Source organism: Solanum pennellii, chromosome 5 (assembly GCF_001406875.1).
Source record: "Solanum pennellii chromosome 5, SPENNV200".
NCBI classification, from domain to species: Eukaryota; Viridiplantae; Streptophyta; class Magnoliopsida; order Solanales; family Solanaceae; genus Solanum; species Solanum pennellii.
This window is the reverse complement of record NC_028641.1, coordinates 72,337,350-72,349,079: the sequence shown is the minus strand read 5'-3', so window position 1 is coordinate 72,349,079 and position 11,730 is coordinate 72,337,350. Positions and strand designations below refer to the sequence as shown.

Below are 11,730 nucleotides of genomic sequence, written 5' to 3'. Positions count from 1 at the left end.
CCCCTCCCACCACCACCACCACCACCACCACTCCCTCCTTCCACCCACATTTTACTCGGAACGTGAGTCGAGAAGTATTTGTCCGAATTTTAATTTCTGGATTCTTAATTTTAGAATAATGACTTTAAGTAATAATAACTGAATATTAAATTCAAAATTTATAATTTATGTGTCATATTTTAGATTTCGAAATTTAAATAAGTTTATTTTTTATCGTAAATTTTTTGTATATCTTTTAAATATTTTAAGTTATAAATTATTATGACTTAATAGTACTTTTTATATAGTTTACAGATATAGAAATTTCATTTTAAAAATTTAACGATTTAATGAGAAAATTTTTAGTCAAATTTAAACTGTTTGACTTTCTAAATACAAAATATGTCACATAAATTGAAACTGAGAAAATACTAAGTTTTTGACAAAAATATGTATCATTAAAATCAGCACGAATCTTATATTTTAACTTTTAGCTTCAATTATTTTGAAAATTTATGCAGGAGATGTTCCAGCCAAAATTAATTAAAAGCGCCGACTTAATTAATTAACCATACACGTGCATCAGGTCCTTAATTAGACCTTAATAAAAGACTCCATATATATTATAATAAGACTTTGACTTTAATTTGTATCCAACTAATTGGCCCTTAGAAAAATGCTACTAGTCTACTACTAACTAAGAAACGAAAATATTTAAAACATATATTTATATGTATTAATTAGTTGCCAATTACGATATTAGTTAATTTTTCATTTGGTAGAATTTTTAATACACATATCACTAATATCTTTATAACTCTAACGAGCTATCAAACAACCCTTTAATACATAAATAAGCATATTAAAGACATTTTACCAAATCAAACAATAGAATAGGAGATTGTTGTAAGTTGTAACAAAACAAACCTATACACTACATTCAAATGACTCCTATAGTCTTTTGTAAGACACATATATATATCTATATTCTGAAATTTATGATTTTAAATATGTACTTTCTTCGTTTAAAAAAAATGACCTTCTTTCTTTTTTAGCCTGTTTAATAAAGAATGACCTTTTTTTTTTAATATTTTAATTTTTCAACTTTTCACATAGCATGTTTAAGACAACAAAGAACAATTTTGTACGTTCGGCCTAACTTTAATTTAAGACCACAAGATTCAAAAGTTTTCTTTATATTCTTAAACTTCGAGTCAAGTCAAACCAGATTATTATTCGTGAAACGGAGGGAGGCCATCCCATCTGATCTTTTTGCCTTTATAACCAACTTGATACACAACACATTCATTCAGTACTATTCTTATACAATCCATCAGATAACCTTCAGTACCCTAATGCCCTTTGATTGAAACCAAAATTGATACACCACATTCATTCAGTACTATTCTTATACAATCTACGAGATGGAATACGTAGTCTGCAGTGACCGCAAAATTATGAAAGTTGACACATTTTTAAGAGAAGATAACAAAGGTCATGATTATGATCCAGAAGTTGTCTCTATAGGTCCTTATCATCATGGTAACTCAAAGTTACAATTTGTGGAAAATTTCAAATTTAAGTTACTAGAAGATGATTTGCTCTCACGTACAAATAAAGGCATAAGTTACTTTGAGCGCATATTTATGGAGGTTATTTTTTATATAAGACATTGTTACGTTGAAGATTCTACGAATAATTATAATGACAACGATCTAGCACATATGATTTTACTCGATACAAATTTTGTTTTGAGTTATATTGAATCAACTACAAGCGATGCAGTTAAGTATTTATTTGTAAGGAATGTTGATTTCGTAACGTATTTTTACTGTACAACGTGATATATTTTTGCTTGAAAATCAAATTCCAATTTGGTTTTTAAAAATGTTGATCGATGGCTTTGAAGTATGATATGAGGGTAGATGGAATGGTGCAGCAGAGATTGTTTGGTGGGTTTTGTGGATCTGTTGTTTTTTTGTGATTTTGAGTCAGGTGTACTGTTAACTAGGTGTCAGTTGGCAACTATGATCTTTTAACTTTAGATATGCACAAAAGTGAGCATTCATATTACATGACACCCTATATGAAAATTTTGTGTCATTACGTGTATCATGCCATGTAGGACACACATGTCTATTTTTGTTCAATTTTATCCAATTTTAAATATCTACTTGTGCACGTTCAAAGTTAAGAGTCGTAATTATCAACTGACGTCAAGTTAAGAAACATATTTATATATTAATGCCTATCAAAAAGTAAATATCTGCACTTCTTATATGCATTATACAAATAAAACTATTGTATAAACATATTAATTAAGAAATATATTTTTGACAAGATATCTCAAAGATTAGTTTTGGGCTAGATATTAACTCAAACTTTGATGGCTGATCGAGCTAATAAATGAGTTGTTCAATCAGTACTCAGCTCAAACTTGAGCAGATTGGGTGGATTATGATTTTATGGGATGATATTAGCCACCTAGGTGGATTCGGATGAATCCGGGTGGGTAGAGTTAATTAAGGTTGGGCATCAGTTATATTTCCATTTTGCTATTTAATATCAGGGTCGTCTTAATCCTTAGGCCACTAAAGTCATTGCTTGGGGATCTATACTATTTTGGGAGGGAGGGAGGGGTCATTTTTAAAAACAATAGTTTATATATGTGGTTTTTTAGTAATTATATGTACTATTAGTGCTATGATTTGTACTAAAGAAATTGCACATGACATGAATATAAATCTGATTTTCGTAAGAAGCAATTTGATGAAAATATGGATAACGAAATTACTAAGTTCCTTGAAGAATCTTTAAAGTTGATTACTTGATATATGTCAAGTAGATCAAACTATTTGGTGAGAAAATAGATTTGAACTAATTGAAACATATAAAAGTATTTTTGATTTCTTATTTAGTGGTAAAATTACTAAAATATTGAGATTACTAGATGATGATTTTTTTAAAAAAATATCGTCTTAACCTTGAATTTTTTTTTAACACATAATAATTATTCTGATACTGATGGTTTAGATTTAATTTTTGAATTAAAAATGTTAAAGAGAAATAATACAAGTAGAAGATGATGTAATTAAAACACTTAATCAAATAAAAGACTTTATTCTTTTCCAAATTTACAACATTGTTTACAGGATAATGTTAATATATTCTGTAACTGTTGCCTCAACCAATTATTGTTTTTCGAAATCAAAATTGATTAGATCTTCTTATAGATCAAAAATGTTCCAAAGATAGATTGAATGAATTAGCTATATTATCATTTGAAAAATTAATTATTAAAATAAATTGATTATAACAATACTTAATGATTTTGCATCTAAAATAGTTAGAAAAGTAGATTTTAAATAAAAGTATATATGATGAGAAAGGTGAATTAAGGTCCATCTCTTAAGTTACACTTTAGGCCCTCAGTATTGTTGAGTCGGTACTGCTTATTGCTTAACATGTTATGATCTAAATTTTTCAGAAAATGCAATAAACTGTGGCAATTTGCAATCAAGGAGTACTCACATCTATCCCTTTAGATCAGTCAGAGACCTCAAACAAAAGGGCATTTTATTCAGATTAAGCAAAACAAATTCCCTCCAGGAAATCAAATTCAAATCCTACGTCTTATTCGGAAAACTTCATCTACCAAAAGAACATATTAACATGTATAGCAAGGTAATCTTCGCAAACATGATAGCTTATGAGATGAGCCCAAACATAGAAACTCGATATGAGGTTACCTCTTATGTGAACTTGATGAAGTCACTTGTAGTATGTCCTGAGGATGTCAAAGAACGACGAGAGAATGGTGTAATATGTAACTACATGGGAACAGATGAAGAAGCAGCTAAAGTGTTCCAAGACGTTACGACTTATGATGTAGTTTCTCATGGTGGTACTCATGTGGATGTTATAAAGGAGATGCAGTGTCATGTTAGCTGCAGATGGAAAACGTCGATTGCAGAGTGTTACTGGACTTACTTTAGCACTCCATGGTCAATTATCGCGTTGCTGGTAGCAATTACACTACTTTGCTTAACTATTATGCAAACACATTATACTATGTATCCTATGAATTAACATAAAACACCCAGTATTGAGTAAGTTTTTATCATTTATATTTGTCCTGGTTATATATACCTAAATAAAATGTGATTTCTTGATTATTTTCAACCGCGAACTTATAAATTCGATAGAAACTTAGATATAAATTAAACAGAACTCCCTTTTATTTCTACTATTATCATAATGAATGAAGACGTATAACATATGTACTACCCAAGGAGTTGTTTTTATAAAGTATAAAGAAAATGTAAATCAACCAATATGAACAAGTTCCAAAATTTCTAGTTAATTAGCCTCCCCACCTCATGAATCATTTTCCTCACTGAAGTCTGGTTCAGATGGCTTATGAAGCAGCAGAGGTAATGTGGGAGATAATTTTGCACCAGTTGCGTGCTTACGTCGCAAGGCGCGTAGAGCATTAGCAGCAAACCTTGATGCATAAATGGTAGCTCCAAGACTTGGTGTATTTGAGCTCTCTTTTGCTAATGCAGCCTGCAGTCTATCTTCTTCCACTCTTAAAGCTTTCTCGAGCTTATTCCTGCAGTATCGACGCCATGCTACTTGTATAAAGCATGCACCCCATGTCCTCCACTGCTGTGAGCAGAACCTGAAATAGCCAAGTACACAAGTTGTTAGGATCAAGCGCTTATCATAATGCCAAAAGCTATAGCTGATAGCAAAGGAACAACTTTATTTCTCAACTAAGTCCACCAACCAAGCGTCATGTTCGATCATGACTGCTCCAACCCGGGCCACCCAACTCCTCGTGGGCCTTGGCGATAGGTAGGATGTTAGCATTATCCAGCACAAGTGTAAATGGATGACTCCAAAACTCATACACTAGTTATGCAGGGTTAATTTCACAGATGGTCACTCAATTTTTAGCGTATTGCATCAAATAAAATAAAATTGTTATCTGAAGTAAGTTGAAGTTTGTTATGAAATGGAACTTACTTGAAAGTATGCTGAATCTGCTTGCTATTTAGACGTCTAAACTGTGCGGCGACAAACTTGAGGTCATCAGCAGTGACGGCAAAAGCTTCTATATCAGTTACAGCCTGTACTGTTCTGGTTGAAAGTGGAAGACTACCGGAAGAAGTATTGGGGTCTAAAGCCCATGTTAAAAGCTCATCTCCACAGAAGCCACCAGCCTTGAGATAAACAGAGTTGAAAAAACCAGTCCTTCCACCATTTGTGGTCATAGTTAACAGTGTACCTCTCATTAGAAAGAGCATTTCTTCTACTGGATCTCCTTCTCGGATTATGAAGCTCTTATCTGTGAAGAGTGCTGGTTTCAGTCTGTCACACAACGCGTCCAGTAATTGGTCATCCATTTTCTCAAATATGGGAACCTGCATTACCAAACCAATGCAAATTCAGTGCTTGTTCGGGATGATCGTCATAAATGATTAAAGTGTAAAAACATACTAAGTATAGTCCCACAAGTGGGGTATAGGGAGGGTGGGGTTTATGCAGACCTTATACCTATCTTAAATGACATGCTCAGAGCCATAGAAATGTGATGACATATTTAGGAAGATAATAGTTGACCTTTGTTTGCCGGTTCACAATTAAGGCTAAGTGTTCACATTCTTTACCAGTCAAAAATGTTCACTATAAAACACCATATCTAGTGTAGTCCCACAAAGTGAGGTTCGGGGAGGATAGAGTGTACGCAAACCTTACCCCTACCTTAGAGGTAGAGAGGTTGTTTCTGATAGACCCTTTGGCTCAAGAAAAAAACAGTCCAAAAAAAAGTAATGGAAGTACATGAAACAACAAATAGTAACAGAACAATACTACAACAACATATGCAGAAGTTGGACACGGATAATTATAATGTGATAAGTACTAACTTTTTTGAGAAAAGACCAACAGAGATGGCGCTTTAAATCTCTTCTCAAGTCTCTAGGAAGATCTTGAAGCAGTAAATCTTCCTCAACTCCCCTGGTTTCTTGCCATTTGTACTGTTCATGTCGTCTAATTCGCTCTTTCAGAATGTCGGGAAGCATGCGATGAGACATCCACTGTTCTGCATCCCGCCTTCTCACTCTCATCTCTTCTACTCTAACCGTGATAGATTGCAAATATTTCTGTTTCCACAACCAATACAAAGTTCCTCAAACTTTATCTAGTTTAGCAAATAGGAAACTTTTGAGCATCAACCTTTGTTGAAATACAACAACATACCCAGTGTCATCGTACAAGTAGAGCCTAGGGAGGACAGGGTGTACGCAAACCTTACCCCTACCTTGTGAGAGGTAGCGATAAGGTTCCTTTGTTGAAAAATGATAGTTCATAACAAATAAAGTGTTTTGTGTAATCTTTTGGAACTCAATTCATGACAAAGGGCAGTACTGCACTGACCTGCATATTGCCAATAAGCAAGGAAAACAAGATAAGCCCGATAATTGAGATGAAGACCGCAAAGAGAATCTCTCCAACGAAAGTGCTTGTCTTCAAGTTTTGGCCAAGAGAACTGAAACATGTAAGAGGAAATTTTAGCTCTTAACACAGTCCAAAGAGACGGTTACAGAATTATAGAAGTTACTCAACATGGTGATTTAGGTCACACATTCTTTAAAAATTATTAAAATTGTTAGAAGAAAAATTGATCTGATGGTATCATGGACTGCTAATGATGAGTACCAAAAACAATATATAATGCTGTAATGCCTCAATATTAGCGACACGCCAGATGCAATAGAGAAACCACTTGTGAGCGGGTTCCCCATTAGCCATCTCAAGGCACATCATGACCTACATTTGGCTAGATTCTGTTACTTAAATGGAACTAATGGAATCCAAATGGTCTCTCGGTTGATCAGAAGATCCTATCACTTGGCAAAAATCCGTTATTTGGACGACACTAAATCGCATGAAAACCTCTTTGCTCTGCTGTCCTTTTTTCTTTGATTCAAAACTAATTCATATGAAGGAACGTGACTCTTTTACCGCACTAGCAGACAAATACAAACAGAGTTGTTGTCCAAAACACAGGAATTTTCAGAACATCCGCAATACTTTAATAGCTTGTAAGAAAAACCAAGGTCAAAATGTATGTATGGGAATAAGAAAAAGTGAACAGACCTTAAGTTTCTCAGCCCCCACCAAAAGCAATAGAAGAGTTTGGTCCAGAAGTTCCTTTTCTCCACAATCCGAAACTGAAGAGCATCAAGAGCTATTCCAAAATCAAAGACATTTGGATCCTTTATATCTTCTTGTTTCACGAGAGGGCAAGAAGAATTCAGTAAGGAAGCATTTCCAATCGAACTTTTGTCACAATATAAGTAGTTTGATGAACAGCCGGAGATCTTGACACACGCATCGCGCCAGCATGTATCTTGGCGTTCTACTGAGAACAAGTACCAAAAGGCTCCAATTACCTGAGATCACACATTTAATTTGCACCTATAAGAGTCGACTTAACTTATCTACACTGAAAGTATAAAGAAACTTTACATTGTTAATGTAATTAAACTAGCTGCATTATCATGTTACTACTTCCATTTATTATGGACAGTTACTTGTAATTATCTTTTAGAGTTAATTGTCAAAAACACATTTGAACTATCATTTTTTCACGAGTTTCACACTCCAATAATTTGTTGTTCCCTTTTACATGGACTGTCACCATCTACTCAAGTAGGTCATGTATGAAAACAGAACAAGTGGTGATAATTCAGATTGAAAAAAAATAATAGTTGATAGTTGAGGAGTGAAACTTGCAAAAAGTAATAGTCGGGTGTGTTTTTGATCATTATCTCAATGTTTTACGTAATGTTGATCATATATTGGTTGAAAGGGAACTTACGTTACTGGCTAGCATGTAGAGGGAAAGGTTGAAAACAGCTCCACCCCATGCACTTTCAGTAAACAAGCCTGAAGTCCTTGTTACTTCTTTGTACAATGGATAAATTCTAAAAATTCTTGGAAAATATTGAGCAAAAATGACAATCTTCAACATTTCTTTCGTCGCCAGAGCAATAGAGCCATTCGCGTTGGGAGTGATTACCAATATCACAATCTGCACAAAAACAAGATTAAACTTGTTAATATCATACTCTCTTTAAGTTAAGAGAATGCTAAAAAGCACAAGCTTTTGAGGACATAAACCTGTGGGAGTGGAAGGACTGCTACAACGTCAACGATGAAATATGATAACAAATATCGCTTGGCTATATCATAGGAATCTTCAACCAACTCACCTCTTCCAAAAATTCGAGAAGGAGGAGCAATGTAGCCAGTACGAAATTGCAAGATAATGTGAAAGATATAGAAAATATCAGTGATAGAACGAAGAACACAAGCGGTGATCTTTAACGTCCTGTCCAAATCGAGGCACTTTTTGTCGCTATCTATGACAGGAATGTAGAAGAACAACGGATCGAGTGACAACGCAATTATACAAACCAATACAAATACTTTGTTCCATTGCTGAAGAAATCTCCCCTGAGGATCATGAACTTTCTTCTTTGGTTCTACATATTGATCTTTTGTTGGCTTATCAATTAGAGGATACACTCGAATTGATTTTCTCCAGCTACTAATTCTTTCAGAACCCCTCCCGAACCTTCTTCTAACGCTGCTCATCAACGAGCTCAACGATGGTTTTCTGACATAAAATGGTCTATAATCCTGAGAATTTTCATTGTCAATGCTGAAGGATGATTGTTCTGACTTCCATTCCTCAAACCTAAGTACAAAAGTCCCCGGTTAGAGTCTAAGAAGACGCTTTTGGAAGGCTATATATTCGATGATGAACCTTAGTGAAAATACTGCCTCCGCCCACATGGTCTACGATTTTTTTTGTTCTTCAATTCCTAATGAGGTCTTATCTTGTTAGTTTCATTGATTAGCTTTTTTTTTTAGAATTAATTCCTCTAGCATGTAGCTCGAATCGATATTGTATCATGATGTTTATGGAATTTTTAGCTCAAGCCAAAATAAAAATAAAAAATAATCAGATATTTCTTGGTATAGAAAGCTGATTGAACTAACCTTACATATTTGTCCTGGTTGGGATTCATCATATTTCAGCTTCTCTGTTAAAAATACAACAAATATGTAAAACTCAATTAGTGCAAAACTAGAAGTTGTAATTATAGTTCAAATACTTCAACTTGTTCTGGATTGGGGCGTAGTAGTTGTTGTAATTCAAAAAAACCAATATAATAATAAAAAAAAAAGTAAGAAAATTGGGTGCTTCATGCAACATGAACTTTTGAAATCAGATCATAGCAGTCTCAATTATTAAGATCGAAATAAACAGATGTCAGTCAAAGCAAATCTTGAAGGACGATAAACAAGACAATACAATAATATTATAAATTAACATGGTTTGAACAATTCACTAGTAAAAAAAGATAAAAGAAATACGAAATTCGAGAAAAAGATTAGCTAAATATGATAAGAAAATCAAAACAGATACCTAACATCAACAACTCATATAAAAGGAACTAAAACCAAAACTATAGAAAAAGTATAAAAGAGAAGTTTGAACCTTGATGAGAAATTAACTTAAGCATAGAGAAACTTACATGGTGAAATGAACATAATTTAGAGATAACTTTTACATGAGAATTGAATTATATTGAAGTGAAGTTTAGGAGAAGTAATATGGATATGTGTGTTCAATTTTCTGCATAAGAAAGTTCCTAGATATTGCTATGAAAAGGCAGTCATCTTATTGAGTTAATAGAAAGGTGGACTTGGTCTTTCTTTTTCTTCAGAAAACTGCAAAGACTTAGGTGGGAGAAAAGTCACAAGTCAGTGAACACATCTAGCAAAGATATTATTTCATTCGCCCACCGCGCAGTGGATGAGGTTATTTCATTCTTAATTAAAAATCTCGAGTTTCAAATCATAAGTATGAAAACATCCTTATTGTTAAGGAGCGCTCCCCTTGAATGGGCATTGTGCATCACGAATTTAAAATAGTCAAGCTTCAATGTGAATACTAAACACCGAGTGAAAAAATAAAAAGTAATAAGTATTATTTCTTCCTGCTTCATTTGCTTCAAGTTTGGACCTACCAGACATAGAAAGTCAAAATCGTCTTTATTAGGGATTTTATTAAGAAGTGTATTACCCTCTAGCCCCGGCTTCCGCACCAAAATTACCCCAATATGAGATTTGTCAATGCTAATTTAAAAATTTAATCGAGTTCTAATAAAAATATCGAGCCGCCATGAAAATAAAATATTATTTCTTTTTCCCCTTTTTAATAAGTGTTTGTTTAGAAGATTACCTTGTTACTAGATTTAGGTATGATTGAGTTATTTATACGGTTTGACTTTTTGGTCTGGTAAGTAATTACTTTATTACTAAAAGATTATATATATTTAATTTTTTTAATTGAGAAAGTGTAGTTACTAGTTACACATTTTCGATTATTAAATGAATTTTCAAATTCTTTCTTTATTCTTTTTTAATAGTTCTTATATATATATATATATATTCATTATTTACACGTTCCTTAAAAAAAAATTATTTTATAAATACTTGATTTTTATAATTAGAGTTGACATACCCCTCAACTTTGTTATTTAGAGCTGATATACCCCTTGTTATAAAAGTGACTCATATATACCCCTAGTTGTAAACAAATGGCTCACATATACCTTTTTCCTCTAACGGAAATGAAAAAAATAATAATTTTAATCTAAATTTTTATTATTTTTTTCTAAAAAAATATAATCCCATATGAGTAAATTTAATCATCGTCAAACATTTTTTTTTGATTTTTTTTTGGTTTAATGACTAATTTATAATTATTATTTTGATAATCAAATTTATTTATGTTTCACAAATATTCTTGTAAAACTTATTGTAGATGACCAAATTTTTTTTTCAAATACGAAATTAAATTACAATACACACAAAAAAAAGTTTAATTTTTTATTCTTTAAACTAAGGAATGAAAGAAAAAAACAAAATAAGAATAAGAAATTCAAATAATTATAATAAAAAAGTCAAAAAATAATTTATGTATGAAAAAAATTAAAATATACCTTGAACTTTGATAGAAGAATCATATATACCCCAATATAATTTTTTAAACAAAATTAGAAGTAATAAATATAAATTTAAAACTAATTTTTTAACTTCCGTTAAATGAAGGGTATATGTGAGTCATTTTGTAACGGCAGGGGTATATGTGAGCCGTTTGTATAACGGTAAGGGCATATATGAGCCACTTTTATAACGAGGGGTATATAAGCTCCAAATAACAAACTTGAGGGGTATATCAGACCCTTTTCCCAAAATATTATGATAGTTCTACAAGCCTACAACATGTGTGTTTTGATGATAGACAATAAATGCAAATATATACATATATCAGTAGTCGCCAGAATTGCCGCAGCCGTCAGAATTAAGTAGCCGCCGGAATTAAGTGATTAAACGTAAAAGTGCTCACGCTGCTGAAAGTACAAGTTGAAACAAATAAGGAAACTTTAACATGTTTTATTAAGTAAGGAAGTTGTGTAGATAAAAAGATTGTACAATAAAAGACAAAATTAGTACTCTTTCTTTCTCTACAATTATAACTTCCTTATCTTATATGATAAGGATACAAATCGATTCTATAAAAACAGTGATCAAACGTAGAAGAGGATCAAGACTTTTACCACGAAAGAAAGCGAGAGCCATTAATCACGTAAAAGCTGTAAGATC

At 32.6% G+C, this 11,730-nt stretch overlaps 1 protein-coding gene across 2 annotated transcripts; it reads right to left on the bottom strand.

The window, feature by feature from the left end:
* Positions 1 to 4,195: 4,195 nt before the first annotated feature.
* LOC107018526 (cyclic nucleotide-gated ion channel 1-like) lies at positions 4,196 to 9,793 on the bottom strand. 2 transcript variants are annotated; one of them, XM_015219030.2, is made up of 9 exons: positions 9,594 to 9,793; positions 9,055 to 9,098; positions 8,170 to 8,749; positions 7,868 to 8,080; positions 7,144 to 7,439; positions 6,421 to 6,532; positions 5,910 to 6,146; positions 5,008 to 5,405; positions 4,196 to 4,660 (listed from the first exon to the last, which is right to left on the bottom strand). In XM_015219030.2, the coding sequence occupies exons 2-9, from the start codon at positions 9,084 to 9,086 to the stop codon at positions 4,357 to 4,359; spliced, it is 2,172 nt and encodes a 723-aa protein (XP_015074516.1). In that variant the 5' UTR covers positions 9,087 to 9,098; positions 9,594 to 9,793; the 3' UTR covers positions 4,196 to 4,356. The 2 variants fall into 2 exon arrangements, with proteins under 2 accessions (XP_015074516.1, XP_027773041.1); XM_027917240.1 differs by lacking the exon at positions 8,170 to 8,749 and having other exon boundaries at positions 9,594 to 9,791.
* Between the last annotated feature and the right edge of the window lie 1,937 nt (positions 9,794 to 11,730).

What these genes read in the sequence shown, in the direction of transcription:
- LOC107018526 (XM_015219030.2), bottom strand. Translation starts at nt 9,086, where the DNA reads ATGATGAATCCCAACCAGGACAAATATGTAAG. An exon ending in TGGGGGCTGAGAAACTTAAG is followed by an intron (nt 6,533 to 7,143) that starts GTCTGTTCACTT and finishes TACATGTTTCAG; the next exon opens with TTCTCTTGGCCAAAACTTGA. An exon ending in TGCTTATTGGCAATATGCAG is followed by an intron (nt 6,147 to 6,420) that starts GTCAGTGCAGTA and finishes TTGTGGAAACAG; the next exon opens with AAATATTTGCAATCTATCAC.